We start from the raw sequence: 18,085 nt of genomic DNA, 5'->3' as shown, positions 1-18,085 counted from the left end.
GTCAAATACTTTAAATAAAAGCTGGGCTACTAGTCCCATCAAAAATCTTCATATATATGAGAACTTAAATCATATGGTATGGGCTGCTTTAATGCTTCTTTATGTATTACATACTACTTATTTCTGGCCGTGTTACTCACTTTTCATTGACCAGTTACTTATGCAGCCTTCTCTACACCGTTAAAAAACAATCTAGAAGTACTTGTATCCTATGTCTTAGACAAAAAAGAAATAGTCTTATTAAGGAGAAAGTCACAATAATAATTGTTACATATGTTTTTTCTAGAATCTAATGCTTATTACCATCCAGTGCTATGCAGTTAATTTTTTAAATAGCCATGAAAGTTCAGGGGTTTTCAGTGTACTCTGCCGAAATCAGGTTAGCCTCTCTTTTACAGCATTTTTTCATGTTAATGGCTGCTTTTTTTTCCCTATACAGAAATTCTATGGCTATGTGGAACAGATTGAGAGTTGGCTCAGCAGTAAAGAAGCTTTCCTAGCTAATGAGGACTCAGGGGTATGTGCTCTGAGAAATTACAATTTTCTCTGCAATCAGTCTGATGGAAAGGGGACTGTGAAGTATGGTAATGTGCTCTGAACCTTCCTGTGGTCTTTCTCCTTACTGCTCTGTCTTGTTGGTGTTTTAGAATCAGATTTCTTTCCTTGATACTTTACACAGGATGGGATTTTCAGCCCCAAGAGTAATGAAACAATCCAACTACTCTGATTATAACAGGAAAGTGAGACTGCATAGAATCATAGAATGGTTTGGGTTGGAAGGGACCTGAAAGATCATCCAGTTCAAACCACCCTCCCATGGGTGGGGACACCTCCCACTACACCAGGTTGCTCAATGCTCCATTCAGCCCGGCCTTGTCATATCTGACCCAAATACCCTTGCCAGCAGTACACAAGTCATCACGGCTGTCACTGATTACATACCCAGTTTAGCTTTAAATTACCTATCACAGGTATCAGCAACACTGCAATAAGTGATGCATGGGTTGCAAGAGCTGTGCACGATGCCAGATATACGTTCTGATACTTAGCTTATCCTGCATCTTGTGTAGGTGGTGCTACCTAATTAGTTGTCTCTGCAGGAATGACTGACATCTCAGAGTTCAGTGTAGACACAATGGGTACAAATGGTATGAAAACCATAAAATGCTAGTGGCTGGTGTCTGCCTCTGTAATTCTCAGCATAGAGGTATGTATTTACAGTCCTTTCATTACAGTATGAGACTTACCAGGAGTCACCCAATCACATTTAGCTCAGCAATGTACAGAAAATACTCTGTGAGTAACTTCCCATCCAATGACTCATGTAAGCACCCAGAAGTTTGAATTTTTTTCTGAACCATTTGATGCAAGCTTTATTGCTTCCTTTAGAGTTGTGGGGAAGCAGAGTTTATCACAGTAACAACATTTTGACACCACTGAATCTATAATTAAAAGTCCAGAGGGATGCTGCAAAGAGAACTCTGAGTCATTAAGGTTGGGATTCACAAACATTACAAGAAGTCAAATTCTGTATTTCTCTCCAGATGAACTGTAATGTCAGACTTTAGTCCTCAAATTCAAATCTGGATCTGAGCTCTTCTAAATTCCATGAGTTGAAACTGAGGCTCTAATTTTAACCTCCTTCTGTGACATATTTGTTCACTTAACTGTGATTTCTGCTTGGCATTCCACATTTGCTTTCAACATAGCATCTGTCTTAAGGTTGATTTATAATTACGCTCTGATGTTTTAATTCTTGAGAAGTTATGTGTTCTATGCAGCACAACAATACGCATGAGAAGCTAAGCATCTAGCAGCCAGTTCAGTTTTGACCCTGAAATAATGACCTCAGACCTTGCATAGAACCTTACTTAGGCCCCAAGTGTCATATTCAGTGCCAATACATTTCAAAGAACAATAAATTCTCTTGACAGCTAGCTTGCAAATATGAGGTAAATACCATTTAGATTGTGGATTATCAGTGCTGTGGATGGAAGAACTCTGACTGAAAGCAGCTACCTTTTGTTATCTTCTATCCAGGACTCACTGTCTAGTGTGGAGAGCCTACAGCAGAAACACACACAGTTTGAAAAAGCACTGGAAGTTCAGATGGAGAAAATTGATGAAATGGCTTCATTTTCTCAGCAGCTAGCACAGAACAAGCATTATGACTCAGACAACATCACCAACAGATGCCAGGCCATTTTGAGGAGGTGAAGTCAAACCTTTCCCATGTCATCCTTTCTGTGATAAGACCCTCTCCATGCTGATTAATGTCTTTAAATTATTTAAGAGAACTAAAAACTGATTTGCATTTGCTCACCTTTGTGCTTTGCACTGTGATATTCCCATATTGGTCTGAGCCTAATAATAATTTCATCAGGAGGTGTCCAAAATGCAAAATTAAGTGGAGAGTGAGCAGGATGCAGAAAAAGGCAGATTTCTGTAATTCTGTATTCTGGCCTGGCCTTAGGGACAGTGCTGCAAACAAAAGACTGAGGTCTGCTGTGCCATTAAATAATTCATCATCATTAAATACCATCAAGATAGGTCATCAGCTAGACAACTGCTTTTTCACTGCTCTAATGGGGTTGATCTTAAAGCCCTGCTCAAATTTCTGATCAGATCTTGCCCTTTCATGTGAACTACTTTATTTCTTGTAGCACGTTGCGTATTGTTCATCATAAACAAATGCTGACAGTAAAAGCAGCTGTATTCACTGCTACGGTAGATGAAAAGATATATATAAAAGTTATGAAAAGAGATTAGAGACCCCTTATAATTAAAGTGAACATACAAATTTATTAATATGATCTAATTTGATACGATTTATTATTATCTCAAATCTGCATTAACATGAATAAAGTGCTGCAGATCCAAAATTGGTAAAAAGATTAAAGAATGGTGTAGCTTTGGTTTATGCATGGCAAATACCATGATGCTTACAGTATTTCCACATAAGAAACATGCTGAGCTTATGTTTTCTTGAACTCTGAAAGGCAGTAATGGTTATTCCTAAAGGTAAATATCATATGTACAGAATTTGTGTGTAGTTTAAACATATCTATCTGCTAGCAATCCTTCCTATCAGTGCACTGATCATCTTCTCTAACAGTTCAGATCAAGGGAGTCTGTATGTTATGGACATTTCCCTCCTAAAGAATGGAGGGTTAGAGCATGTGTGTTCTAGAAGTGAAATTTGGAAACCCTTATCTAATTCACTCTGTGATTTCGACCTCACACATCTGTCTTCATCTCAGAAAAGAGAGACTACTGGAGAATGCTGCTGCTCGCAGACATTTGCTAGAGGAATCAAGGCTTCTGCAGAAGTTCCTGAGGAATTCCTTTGAGGTACAATTACACAGGATTCATGGTATTCTAGTTTCTCAAAACATGCTATGCCGCATAGGTCTGAATCCCTGGACAGATTTACTGTGAGAAAAATCAAGGAACTGAGTCTGGAATGAGATAATATTGGGGAAAATGAGGATAAGAATAAAGAGATATTTTTTCATCTTCCCTCTAGCAATCAGATGAAAGGTCTAATGTACAATGGATGCCAGCAAAATGCAGAAGAAATGAAAGCATTAAAAGGGAATGCGCCACCATTTAAAAACCCATGAGAAGATACTGACAATGGGTTAGAAATAGGGAGATCATTGTCTATTCTCCCTCATGCACACAGGTGTCCATGCATTTTCTCACTGCATGGAGCCTATCTGATGGAGACAGCCCCCTTTCCAGGTAACAGTGCGCATAAGCAGACATAGAGAGGTGACTTTATGAAGGACAGGAGGAGCTTAGGGAAGCAGAACATCAGAAAGACAACTCACTTGGGTCCCCACTCTCTGGTTCCCTATTTTATACATATAAGAGGAGAGACTGACAGGCTGGACCTGAAGAAACACTGAAGGTTTTGGTTACTTCTGTTCTTTCCTCACCAAAGGTGGCTGCCTGGATTAATGAGAAGAATAGCATTGCCCAGGATGATAGCTGGAAGGATCCAAGCAATCTGCAGACCAAACTGCAGAAACACCAGACTTTCCAAGCAGAGATCATGGCCAATAAGAATCATCTGGACTCCATCAAATCTGTGAGAGAAGCGGGGTTGATGGCAGGGGTGGGCAACTGGAATGAAAGACTCTGCAGAGTTACAGTGATCTCAAACAAGTGAGGGGGAATCACTGTCTCATCACTGACGTTATTCATGTTCTTTCTGAGGGGACGAGGAAGCTTATTATTTTAGTCCATCAAGAATTTTCTGTGTCCATCAGTTTCTTCCCACTCTCTCTTATTATCCAGTGTTAGCTTGCTATCTATATTCACCATGGATGCAAAGGAAATAGACAAGTGCCTTCAATAAAAGATTCATTCCACTGACTTTAGGAACATCTCTCTGGGGTGGATGCCACATTAGATGTATACTTGTTTCTCTGTAGTGGAGAACCTAGCTGATTGGGTGCACAACCTTTAACAGGTATCCAACAAAAAGGATAAAGAAGATTTTTCAAGTGCTTCCTTTGCAGATACATATTAGTAGGAGAGATATGAAGGAAGCCTGACAAGCTTTGTCAGATATTTGGCAGAAGCTGTGATCAGATGATAAGTTTGGAAGGACAGACTGTTACATATTTATTAACTTTATTTTCAGCACAGTGCTTACTAGCTGTATTTTGCAATATATTACTGATCATTAGATTTCCTCCTCCAGATTCACCTGTAATCACTATCTTAGAAAAACCTTTTGTTTTTCTCTTCCCTTCCCTTCCCTTCCCTTCCCTTCCCTTCCCTTCCCTTCCCTTCCCTTCCCTTCCCTTCCCTTCCCTTCCCTTCCCTTCCCTTCCCTTCCCTTCCCTTCCCTTCCCTTCCCTTCCCTTCCCTTCCCTTCCCTTCCCTTCCCTTCCCTTCCCTTCCCTTCCCTTCCCTTCCCTTCCCTTCCCTTCCCTTCCCTTCCCTTCCCTTCCCTTCCCTTCCCTTCCCTTCCCTTCCCTTCCCTTCCCTTCCCTTCCCTTCCCTTCCCTTCCCTTCCCTTCTCTTCTCTTCTCTTCTCTTCTCATTTTATTTTCCTTTCCCTTCCCAAACCTTCCCTTCCCTTTCTTGTTTGTACAATCTCTTTCGCATTATTTCTTTATGCCCTGCCTTTTTCATTAGAAATAGCCTTAGTAGTTGCTCTTTAGAACATCTACTGACCTGCTATAGCAACTTTCTTTAGCTGTACATCTTGCTTACCTTGCTATGCATTCTCTGCCCAGGTTTCAGTAACCCTTTTGCCATTATTAGTTTTTTCTCTGTCTCTGTAGCCTCTCTGTGCTAGGTGAGGAAACGGCAATTGCAGTTGCCCCTTTACATAGCTGTGACAGCAGGCTTTGTTTATGGAGGCAAAAGTGATATATTCTGCTGCATTCAACAAAGGAAGAAAACTTTGCCTGTTCCCTGTGCTATAGGAAGGGGAGAAGATGCTCCATGAAAGGCACCATGCCTCAGAAGCCATTCAGTCCAGACTACAAGAAATGGATGAGCTATGGGAGGAACTGCTAGCAAGTTGCCAGGAGAAATGGACCAAACTGCAGGATGCTTACAAGGTAATACAACATGCCAGTGGATCTTGTCATTTCCAGAGATAGCACAGCTGCCTTGCTACATGTCTCATCTACAAGTGTGTCACTTGATACAATCAAACTTGATTCCTCAAGACCATTAGTGCAAAGAAACTAAAAAACGTAGACTGGCTGAATGGAATTGGCAGGAGAACTGGACATTCCTATGGAGGGAAAAGGATCTGTAGGCTAGGCTCCCTTCTGTTTTCTGCTGCTGGTTTAGATCCAGATTCCAGAGAGGGATGTTGAGGAAAAATATGTTTACTAATATGTGTCAGCTCTCTTCATCTGTCACAAGGGCATCTTTTCTCCAGTACATTGAGAAAGAAGCCCACAGCTGCTTTTCATTCTTCCAGCTCTAGGCACGTGAATTCTTGTGACTGGGAGTTCTGCATGGGCTCTCAGATCTTTGTTTAGAAAACAGAGCTCTCCCTTTAAATGGCTTCCTTTTAAGGTACTGTGGCCATGATCTGCATTTATGCAACACAAGTGAGATGAAATCTTGATGTTTTCTGCATCTGTTGCTGTCTTCACCGTGACCGAATTCTCTTCTTCATTTCAACAATCATCATATCTGGGAAGAGTTCACTGAGCACTGGGAAGTCACTCAATGTTTGTGTGTAATTCTTACTGAAAGTGATGAAGATTTTTACATCACATTATATGTCCTAAACGTTTAAATATCTTTTCTTTTTGCTTGTTCTCAGGCTCTTCATTTTCAGCGAAGTGTAGAGGACACAGAGAAATGGTTGGAAGGTGTGGAAAATGAGCTGAAAGCACCATACAGTAGCAATGATCTGGTGGTTTTAAACAGTCATCTGAAGAAACAAGAGGAATTGGAGGAACATATTGCTGGCCACAGGGACCGGGTGCAAGAGCTTGTGGTCACAGCTCAGCAGTTCCAGAAGGAGAAACACTTTCTTGCTGATGAACTAGAAGAGAGAGTAGATCAACTGGTGCAGAGGTGTGTAACTACCTGGCCTGTCTCCTGCCATCTTTTTCCTACTTTTATCAACCTTTTTCTTCCCTGAATATTCTTTTTTCTTTCCTTCTCTACACCATTCTGAACCAATCTGCGGTCCTCACTGGATTATCTTTAAAACCTACAGATACAAAAGATTACGTGATCCTCTGCAGGAGAGACGCGGGAATCTGGAGGCAAGCAGACTTCAGTACCAATTCTTCCGAGATGTTGATGAGGAGTTGGCTTGGGTTCATGAGAAGCTCCCCCTGGCTTCCTCCAGGGATTATGGCCAATCCCTGGCAACTGTTCAGAGTCTACAAGAAAAGCACCAGGTAATGTCATATGAGAACTATTCACAGTCTTTAGAATCAAATGGAGAACACTGAACTCAATTTGTCTGTATCAAACTTTGTCTGCTATGCTTTGGCTAAAAGAGTCATGATGCCTCTTCTCCCTTTCACTTTTGATGGATATGTCCATGGCTTGGCAACATGTGAGATTCCATCCTGCTTATCATTGCAGTGGTTCAAGTACCACACCATATGCTTTTCTGTGGATACATTGGCTCTTTCTATGAACTGAGTTAAAAACCTGACCTTTTCAATACAAAATAGATTTTACAAACTTTTGTGTGCTTTCATAGGTTCTTTGGGCAACAGATGTCCTAGCAAAATGCTTTGAAACTCAGTAAGTACATCCAAGAAAGCTCATTGCTCAGATGTCTTAGCATGATCTCCCAGGAAAACATTTTTCCCCAAAACGTTTTCTGCTCCTAAGGAAGGGAGATAGCAGGGAATTATTACAAGCCCTAGACGACCTTCATTCCAGTGGTAGCTTTCAAAACAGCTGCTGAATTATTTCATGAGGTTCAGACAGGCCATCAGAGAAAGCAGCATCTGGAATACTGTCATCTCAAATACCAATAAAACAACAGCTTCCTTCCTGATAATTTTTTAATAAAGAGCACAGTCTCTTTGCAAACACGAGGTGGAAGAAAAAATATTCCCACTAAAAGTCTCCAGCAGCTGTTGGTATTTAATGTTAGCAAATGACAGCACATTTAAGTGCCACAGCAAGTGCCTCTGGGGAAAAATCTGTTCAACCTGCTTTAGGATTGGCAAAGACAGAAATCATAAAAATTTTTAATGCAGTGATATATATACAGTGAGAGAGAAATCCCAAGCATTCGATACAATCGTTACCAACCAGTACTAATAAAAAGCTTGTTTCATCCAGATCAAAAGTATAAATGTTGTTATGTGTGCAATTACTCCTAAAAATTGTGGTTGACGTGGTAGGAAGATAATTAGATTCACAGAAGAAAAGAATGTTTGAGCTGAATTAATCTGAGAAAGTATTTCAAATAACTGAAGGAGCAGTTAGGCTGCTTTAGGCTGCAATTATCTTAATTTTAATTAGCTAAGTCTCAAAATTGTTCAATGAACTGTGAGAATGGGAGATATAGACCAGATTATCAGTACATAATAAAATGCCAATTTTCCTGCCATCTTACTTCTCATTTTTCTGGAAATAGGACTAAAATATAAGTTTGAATTCTCAATGTGTTAGTAGCTAGAGCCTCTACACCTTGTTTTAATGTTGACTTACAAGCTAGCAAATGTCAGAGGTAACATAACAGTCAAGAATTTAACAGTCAAGAGTTGAATATACTATTAGTTCCACCCTCTACTGTTCAACCTAATGAGTCAGATTTGAAAAACTTGAGTTTTTACCACAAAAGAGATTGTGCATGAAATGCATTAACCAAAGGGAAAAAAACCCCACACTGTCTTGCAAAACAGCATTTACACACAAATATAATACGCGTACAAGCAACTGCTTGGCTTGGAGCAGATATGGTGTCAGTTTTCAACAGCATAGTGACCGTCTTGAAATTAATAAGTGGAAGTTAAAGGCAAGATTAGAATCCGAGCTCTTTTCCAGCCAAGCCAAGCTTGACACTTAAGCTGAGAAAGCGGCTCCTCTCCTCATAGAAGACATCTTTTCTACATTAACACAGCACTGCAGTCTAACTCTGAAACTACTGTTTCATAGCTATGAAATTAAACTTGTAAAATTGTGGGGTTTGTGCTCAAGGTGCTCAGGCATAGTCAGCCAAGGAATGCACATATGCTTGCAGACAAATCACAGCATGGTCCTTGTCTACCCAGGCAAATATCATATGAGAGGCTATACAGAGGTATGCATATAGTTTTTAAATCTACCAGTCTTCAAAAATTAATTTCAAGGAAAGTCTTTCAGAATTGGTTCAGGTAGTTTTCTTCTCTCCTTGTCCTGTTAGCTGCCTGATAGTGTATGTACCCACAGCATTTGCAATGTCTGTTATGCTTTTCTACAAAGGCATCGGCATGTGATAAAAACTAATGAGCAGGCAAATTGGTTGTTCTTACCTAGGTACACCATTCAAGAAACACCATGTAATGGAGTGAAAGTGAGTATATTCAGTGGAATTTACAGATAAGAGGTTTGTGCTTACAACCTCTTCCCTCCAGACTCTGAGGTGGATACACAACAAAGTTCCATGGCTAAATTTGATTTCTATGATTATGCCTTCACCCCAAAAAGCTCCTCCACTCCACTAAGAGTATGCACTTGGACTTTGTACCTCTGACTCATCTTCATGAATAGGAAGCAAATTCATAATTACATGACTAGGTTTTCTGGAATAAAAATCTCCATAACTTTTATTTTTGATATGTCACTTTACCCTTACTCTTTCCAGAATTTGGAGAATGAGATAAACAGTCGGGATGCTTTGACCAAAGCAGTGCTCAGTACAGGACAGAAACTGGTAAGGGGAGGCCACCCAGCCTCCCTCAAGATTATGCAGCATTTGAAGGAACTTGAGACTTCTGTAGAAAACTTGAAGGCAGAGGCTCAAGAGAGGAGACTGAGGCTCATGCAGTCATATGAGGCCCATCTGTTCCTAAATGAGGTAAAAATGTTTCCTGAGAGATTTATTTTGGTCATTCTTTGCTTAAAAGAATCTGTATTGTTGAATGGATGTAAGAGCTGAGAAAGGAACAGAATTCATACTCTCCCGATTTTTCATATCTGGTAAATATGGGTACAGTGGAGAAATAACAATTACCTTTCAATTAACTGCAGTGAGTAACATGTAACTGCAGTTGCTGGGTTCTGGGTACATATTTTTTGGAAGTGTCTGCTAGACTGCATTACAGGAAGACACCTAAGCTACTCTCTGATTTCACTGATAGATCAGTGCACCACTGCTTTCCAGTTTTCTTTATCTTGACCTAAACCAAAATATGTTAAGGCCCGTCCCTGTATTTTATACAGCTACTGGAGGTGGAGGCATGGCTGGCAGAGAGGAGTTTCATTCTGGATACCTTGGATTATGGGAAGAATGAAGAATCCACGCAAGTCTTACTTCGTAAACTTGAAGCTACCAAACTGGACATGGATAGTTTCAGGTCCCGGATCGAGAAAGTACAGGAGACAGGTGCCAGCTTAATAAACAAAGACAGTCCAGAGAGGTAGGAAAGTGAGAACAGGCTTCTTCTCCAGGTCTAACAGAAATACCTAGAGAAGGCAAATATGGAAAAGTTTGATGGCTCCTTCAGAAATAAGACTTCAGGGGACATCCAACCCTCCTTCATCACTATCAGACACACTGAGCTCCCCAAAAGCTTGATGATTGTTTTAATGTTTTCATGACTGTTTTTTCCCACTGTGCTTTGGAAAGGAAATGAATATTCTTGACAGTTCACTGTTTTTATTGCAAGTTTGTGTTTATATCTGGGGGAAAGGAAGTGTAAAGAGCAGCCATTTATATGATATACTTTAATTTTTTGAAATAGCTGGCTTTAATGGCACAGCATAACTCCATGACGTTTTCTTGTTTATTCTGTATTTTAAAGGCATCGCAAATCCAACATGTCAGAAAAGACAATGTTCAAAAAGAACAATAAAACAAAGACATACCTTCTGATTCTTGTTCTTTGCAGCTCAGTCATACTTTCAAAGCTCCAGGGGATCCTAGCAGACTACCAGTCTCTCCTACAGAAGTCTGAGACCCAGAGAAAATGCCTACAAGAACAATTCCAGCTCTATCAGTTTGAAAGAGAATTCCAGCTGGTGGATGCATGGCTTTCCAGTAAACAGTCTGTAGCAGAGTCTGATGACTATGGGCAGGACTTAGATGATGTTGAGGTAAAAGAAAATAAAAGGTATTGCATGTGTTGTGTGGCAAAGCAGGAATATATTTCCTGCAATGTTTGTGCAGCTGCTGACAGTGAAGTGTGTTATGTCTGCAAAAACTAAGCAAACCAGTTGTCTCTGCAGCAGGAGCTGACTGGCTTCTGTCTGGTTATATAGGGCTCTCTGAGGTAGCATCCTCCAACAGAAAAAGAAAGTGTATCAGAAAGTTAGCTTTTCTTGGGATAAGGTGAGGTCAGTACACTTCACTGCTTACCCTGATTATAAATTTGACAGGACCTAAAAAATTTGGCTATGGGCCATGCTCTTGTAACAAATTCTATAGAAAATACTTGGATGCAGCATTCACACTTCTAGCTGCCAATTTCAAGGATAAATTCCTCCTTGGGACACACAGTGCAGAGAGGTATAAGTCATAGTATCCACTCCTCAACAACTGCTGCATATGTAGAAAAGTTATGTTCACTAGCTTTTGATCTGAGCAGCTTCTGCTTGTCAGAATGTGGGTGATTTTTCCTTGTGACATAGGATGTTAAATGATCAAGACAATAGATGCCTTCTTCTGACTCCAGACCATTTGTCAAGTGACTTGCACTTGTAGATTGCAATACATAGCTTTTGTGTTATACAGAACAGAGAAAGTGATTCCTTCTGTCTCTCTCATAGAGGTAGGCAGAAATTCTTATATCTAATTTTGTGTCCCCATTTATTCTGCAGGTGCTGGAGAAAAAGTTTAAAGATTTTGTAAATGAGGTGAAACCTCTGGGACATTCTAAAGTTGTCTCCTTAAATGAATTAACATCTAAACTCTATAAGGAAGGCCATAGCAAGATGGACATTATTGAGACAAGAACAAAGCAAATCAATGAAACCTGGGAGAAACTGTGCCATGCCATTCAGATGAGGACAGAGGTAGGAAACACATGAAAAACTGGGTTACTGATTTCCCTGCAGTCTCCCATATCCTTCTTTCTTTTCCAAACCAGTGCATTGCTCATGTTGAAACACAAGGTTTATAAGAGAAATGAGTGCATTTTGTTCAATTCTTTCTTGATTCATTTCCCTTTATAGCCCCTGCTTACCCTACTGTTCCTGACAAGGCTTATACTTGAAAGATATTTATCAGCCTCAAGTAATTGTTTTTTTTTTAATTCGCTGCTAACTCTGGTTTCCTGAAAAACAAAGCCACCACTAACAGGAGTCCAGCTCTGACACTTATTGGTCTCTTTATTGAACTACTTATTAAACAGCTTGTTAAACAAGATTGAAAGTCTCCAGGTTTTTTTGCTGAGTTAGCTACTTGAAGTCGAAGAAGGCATATGGGAGAGATTGTGATAGAGGACACAAAGTCAAAGCCCATACCTTTTGGCAGCAGTTAGCTGTTAAATCAGCTCACTCTCTTTCAGGAAACTGCAGTCACAGATGTGTTTGAAAAAGCAGAGATGATACCTAGAACTCAACATTTTTGTTTGTTTTAAGGAGAACATAAAATATCAGATGTCCTCAACTCTTTTTTTCTACTACTCTTGCATACGCATTTTGCTTATAAGGTGGCTCAAGCCCACTATTGTCTGTTAGCAGAAATAAATGTATGACAATTGTTAATATATAGTTTGACCATAAAATAGTATTAGAACATTTTTTAATCTTCTAATTTCAGAAAAATATGAATTTTACTTAACACCTCTTACTTTCACAGTTTGCAGTGTAGACCTTTATCCAAGCAAGCTTTTTAGGACACTTTCTGTGGTGTAAAGACCTACCTTCAGAGGACAATTCATGTTCTCCATTTTGATCATTCTTCTTATGTAGGGATAAATTGCTCTTTGGAGACATCCACTTCTTTCCACTGTCCTAGGGAACTTGGGGAAATTAGGTTAGCTTAACATCTTGCTTTCAGATGACTTAATTGGGAAGGTGTTTCAGGCCCATTCTTGTTCAGTTTCTACTGCATTATGACATATTAGGGTTACCTTTTTTTGTGTTGTAGACATGCTGTACATTATTACCATTAAATTGCTTCTTTATTGCAGAATCTAAGAGCAGCATGTCAAGTTCACCAGTACGATCACGATGTGGATGAAGTAAAGGGCTGGATGCAGGAGAAAGAGGCAGTGGTGGATATAGAAGATTATGGGTATGATCTTCCAGGTGTACAGACACTTCTCAGTCATCTTGAGGGAGTAGAGGTAAGGGGATTTGTCAGGAAGCAGTGGCAGAAAAGCATAGATGGCAAAAAAAAAAAAAGCTTGATTTTAAATCCTTTCAAGGGCCTTGCTTGCAGGCTAACAAAAGATAAATTTATTGCACCCTTAAATATTCTTTGTGCTTCACAGAAGAGGGCCTTTTCCTCCTGTTTTTAAGATTGTGATATTATATTAATAAAGTTTTTGCTCCTAAGGATGAGCTTCTCTTATAAAATCTATTCAAAATTGTAATTATAATTGCAAAGGTGTCATCTGAACTACGGGAGACTACAGCTCCACATCTACCAAAATAATCAGTGTGTTACATCTAAAGAAGTTTCTTTTATGTTTGATGATGGATATTAAGAGGCATTGAAAGAAAACTGAGAGAAAAAGTCTTGACAGATTCATATTTCCAGCCCCTGTACAGCCAGTGGGTAGAAAAGATAAGCACCATCTTTAAAATCTACTTTTGATAGATCTAAGTAGTGACTTGGTCTTACAATCCATTCTGTCTCTGTTCCAGAGAGATCTAGGAGTCATCATGAAAGAGCTGGAACGGATTCGAGGAGAGGCTTGGCACCTCAGCCGCACATACCCTGAAGTTAAGGAAAATATCATGGAGAGACTCACAGATGTGGATGAGTCCTGGGAAAAACTGGACAAAAAATTTCTGGAGAGGAAGGCAAGACTGAGTCAGGCAGAACAAGTCCAGCTCTACTTCAATGCCTGCAGGGAGCTGATGTATGTGTTGGCCCCTGGAGCTTGACAGTGGGCCCTATTTCTTGTTTTTCCTATATAGGATTTTTCAAATTCCACCTGTTAGGTTTTTGACCCCTGTCCCAGGGGCTCTGCAGCTTGCTTTCAAGTCTCTCTCATGGCATCTTCTCAACAGCACTTCACAGAATTTACCACATATCAGAGGTGACCATAGCACTTCAGCACAGAGGGCATGACAAAGCCACTTTTTTAGACTATATTTTTAGACCATTTCCTAAGAAGTCTGGGAGAATTCAGTCACTCTGGATAGATTTGGTAGTTTCACAATTCCAAGTGAAAATATTGTTGATTCTTTAGGAAGGTGGGATATCTCTGGCTAGATAATGAAGTAATTTGTACACCTGCACAGCTACCAGTGCCCCTTTTTCTCCGAGTCAAAGCAACTACATTAAAGATAATCTTCTAAAATAGGTTAGCACTTGCTCAAGTGCTGAAAGCATCTTGCACACATGTATTTAATGGCATTGCCCAACACTCTTCTGTCCATTATTATTAGGGATCACTTTTTTGCAAGAATTCAATGGCTGGGAAATTCCTTTATTTTTTTTCGTTTTTTAAATCAGTATTAGAACAAAATGCTGAAGGTTTAAAGCATCTACAAATGTTTTTAAAAATGCATTTCGAGCTAAATCTCTTTTTTTTTAAATCAATCATGCCAAAGTATCTATAAGCAGAGGTCTAACGTAAAAATTGAAATAACTCATGGAAATATGCTAAAGTGCCAGACCAATCTTAAAATATTATATTTCATCATTTTAATGTCATCTTAATCAACATTTATACATTTTTAATGCAAATTGTGGTTTTAAAGCAGGATTTCCATAGAAGTAATGTGGACATTTTTAGATCAGTGTAGATAATGAAAAAGTTAATCTATGAAATGAGTAGAAATATAAAGAGAGTGAAGTGGTTACTACCGACTGTTGGATATTAACTATGCTAAGGGATAGATCCTGAGCTCAGATAAATCAGGATGCATTGGTTTATGCCAGTTGAGACTCATGGAGTAGAAAATATAATAATATTAATGATGATAATACTAATTATGAAGATAATAATCATAATTTTAAAAAAAGAAGAAAATACCCCCCCCCAAAAAAAAAAACTATTGATGCACAATAAAATTGTTCCACTCTCACTGATTGGTACCCAGCCTGTCCCCAGGCAGCAAATGGCCCCTTTTGACCAACTCCCCCTAGTTTATATACTGGGCATGGTGTTCTGTGATACAGAATATCCCTTTGGCCAGTTCAGGTCAGCTTTCTTGGCTATGTTTCCCCTCCTGCCCAGCTTCTTGTGCACTTCCTCACTGGCAGAGCATGGGGAACTGAGAAGTGCTTGACTTAGAGTAAGCACTACCCAGCAACAACCAAACCATCAGTGTGATATCAACATTATTCTCATACTAAATCAAAATCACAGCACAGTACAAGTTACTAAGAGTTACTAAAATTAACTCTATGTCAGCCAAAATCAGGACAGTATTAATGTCTTTTGTGAGGAAACAAAAGTCTGTATAGTTGCATCCACAGCCATAGTACGTGTGTGTGCATTCCCAAATATCCAACAGACTCGGATTCCTTCCCTTTTTACCCTTTGGCTCTGTTCTATAGGACCTGGGCCAATGAGATGCATGCACTAGTGATATCTGAGGAACTGGCAAATGATGTCCTGGGAGCTGAACTGCTTATCAAGCGTCATGAGGAATACAAGCGTGAGATAGAGAAGCAGTGGCTAAAATATGAAGAAATGCAGCGGGCAGGAGGTGACCTGGCGAAGAATGCACATTTCATGTCTGTGGAGGTGTGTTGATCAGCTAAATATTTTACAAACAAGAGTGAACAATGACATAAAAGGGACAGAAGTTGCAGCTTTGTTTCAGAGCAGAACTAAACAGGACAATCCGATTCTTAACTGTTAAAAGCTACACACCCTGTGTCACACACAGAAAAAGAAAACACGTTTTAAAGTTCTTATGACACATCACAATGCAATCCCCTGTAGGATGGACTGATGCCCCTGCATACATCAGAAGACACATAATTCTTCAGAAATGTTCAAAGGAACAAGAATGTTAACCTTTCTGTGATCCTATTATCTATGTATGTTTAGATTTTGCCCAAGCTTGTCTTGACACTCTCTGTAAATCACACCACCAAAAACATCTTCAGAATTTATGCAGGATTACCTTATTTCTGTTGCAGAAAGAACAAGAGAACTTTCTGCAGTTTAAGTCTCTCCATTGTTGCCTTGCCATAAATAGATGTATTTGTTGAATCTTCTCCTTCTCACTAGTTCTATAATACAAGTTGCCAAAGTTTCATCTTGGGAAATCATATGGCAGAATATTGGTCATACAGTATGTGGAATATGGATAAAATTCTAACATCTAGCTATACATTGTACAGGCTAAATGAATTCAAGTAAGAAAAATGAGAACTCAGACATCCTTTCTAAACTATGCTAACACCACAAAGTTATCTAGAGATCATCTTCCAAATCTTGAAGGCTAAATCATTACATGCTAGTTGGCTGTCCTGTGAAAATCTGATTGGATTTTTCACCTCTTGGCATTGCAAATGTTATTTTTCTAGATTGAAGAAAAACTGTTAGAGCTGTCAGAGCTGATGAAGAAGGTAAAGGAGAGCTGGGACATGAGGAAAGTGTTATATGAAGAAAACTGGGAGATTCAATTGCTCCGCAGAGAGCTAGAACAAGCAGAAGCATGGCTGACTGCCAAGGAGAGCTTTCTTTCAGATCCTAACTATGGAGTGAGTAACAACAGTGCAACACTACTGAAACACTATTGAACACTCTATGCCTCAGCATATACAGAGAGCTTGGCACGTGTACCAGCTCAGGCCTGAAATTAATCACAGTCTAAACAGTAATGCACCCTTGAGATTAGAAAGGGGGGGAGCTCTGCCATCTTACAGAAGTGAGCCCAGGGTAGTTGCTGCTTTTGACATGGTGACGGGCTCCTCGAAGTGGTCCTTCCAAGGGGTGGTAGAAGACTGGGGAGAATTCCAGACCTTTTTCTGAAATAAGATAACATGTAGAGGGTTCAACCTTCCCTGTCATGCTGAGAGCCTGTTTTGAAAGGAAAAGGGGTTTTTCCCCACCTCATTCTCCGCATCAAGTGGTAGAATGTTTTACACAGATGGCTTGACAGCTAGCTTGTCAATTCTCTTTTAAACACTAGCATCCAACATGTTTCTTTAGGTTTGGCATTTTTTTCTCATTGTGAACTGTCTTCTGATGGTTTATAAGATGGGAAAACAAAGTCATAAACTCAGGTATCAAAAACTAAGCAGAGGGCATGACAGAGGTTTAAGATGCCTTGTCATAGGGCAGGAATTACTGTGTGTGTAGCACAAGCTAGAATCCATGTACCTAATCTGTATGTAAACAGTTATAGCTGGAAACCATGGTACTACATAGCTTTGCAGAAAAACAAAGGTTGTTATTTGAGCTCTTTTTCTACTGCACATCAGACAGACTGCAAGCTACAGACCTTTTATTGAGTGTAAATTTTTCACACACTAGGAGGGATTTAGACATTCAATTACAAAAATTTCAGAATCATAATTTGGCTAAATAAAAGAGGCAAATCTGAAAATCTTAGGCATGGTCTCTTCTGAGGGACTTGATTTTGGACCTCCATGTCTGGTGATTTTTCCATTCAGGATTCAGTGTCTGAAATAGAGGAATTACTGAAGAAACACCATGATTTTGAGAAGATGCTGGCAGCACAGGAGGAGAAATTTGCTCAGCTCAGCAGGAAAACTAAGGTGAGTACTAGAAGGTTAATCAGCTGTGTATGAGACAGGATGATGTGGGTCCTTGATTGTTTGGATATCACTCCGCATATGAATGAACTCCTGGGCTGAGATGGAGTAAATGAGTAACCAAAGCTTAGATATTGCAGACATAGCAGCTGAGAACCAGACCTATATGTGGATCAAAAAAGATAACTAGCTTGCAAAAGCTCTAGGGAAGAAGTGGAAGTTTTCTTCTGTTAGGAGAAGCAAAAAGAGTGTGAGAAGTGGTGTGATCCCTTGCTACACAGATGGAGAAATTTTGCTTTATTTGGGAGTTCAGTAGGGAGTTGGAGCTACCTGAGCATTCTAGATGATAGCAAAGGGCTGAAAATAAAGGGAGATAAAAGCACTGATAGGTCTTTTTCCTTCTGACATCAGAGTTTTACAATGGATTGTGATAAGTACCAAAAAATATTCACTGAGTCTCTCAGATCCTGTTTCAATGTGGGAGGTTTTAATTATTTTCCTGAAATAACCAGCAAAACATAGCTTTTGTGTTTGACATTAGGCTAAAAATTAGCTTGGCCAAAGCTAATT

General features: G+C 39.6%; 1 protein-coding gene across 1 annotated transcript in view; it reads left to right on the top strand.

Annotated features, from left to right (window-relative positions):
- Window positions 1-18,085, top strand: part of SPTBN5 (spectrin beta, non-erythrocytic 5) — a 97,390-nt gene that overhangs the window by 73,475 nt on the left and 5,830 nt on the right. The window contains 16 exon segments of the mRNA XM_064658121.1: window positions 440-517; window positions 2,041-2,213; window positions 3,261-3,351; window positions 3,947-4,093; window positions 5,445-5,582; window positions 6,305-6,561; window positions 6,707-6,893; window positions 9,305-9,517; window positions 9,883-10,079; window positions 10,551-10,755; window positions 11,479-11,673; window positions 12,795-12,950; window positions 13,474-13,691; window positions 15,341-15,530; window positions 16,322-16,498; window positions 17,414-17,518. Of these exon segments, the coding sequence (XP_064514191.1) occupies window positions 440-517; window positions 2,041-2,213; window positions 3,261-3,351; window positions 3,947-4,093; window positions 5,445-5,582; window positions 6,305-6,561; window positions 6,707-6,893; window positions 9,305-9,517; window positions 9,883-10,079; window positions 10,551-10,755; window positions 11,479-11,673; window positions 12,795-12,950; window positions 13,474-13,691; window positions 15,341-15,530; window positions 16,322-16,498; window positions 17,414-17,518 (2,727 nt within the window).

This window comes from Pseudopipra pipra, chromosome 6, assembly GCF_036250125.1.
Source record: "Pseudopipra pipra isolate bDixPip1 chromosome 6, bDixPip1.hap1, whole genome shotgun sequence".
NCBI classification, from domain to species: Eukaryota; Metazoa; Chordata; class Aves; order Passeriformes; family Pipridae; genus Pseudopipra; species Pseudopipra pipra.
The sequence above is the reverse complement of the archived record's forward strand: the minus strand, read 5'-3'. Positions and strand labels throughout refer to the sequence as shown.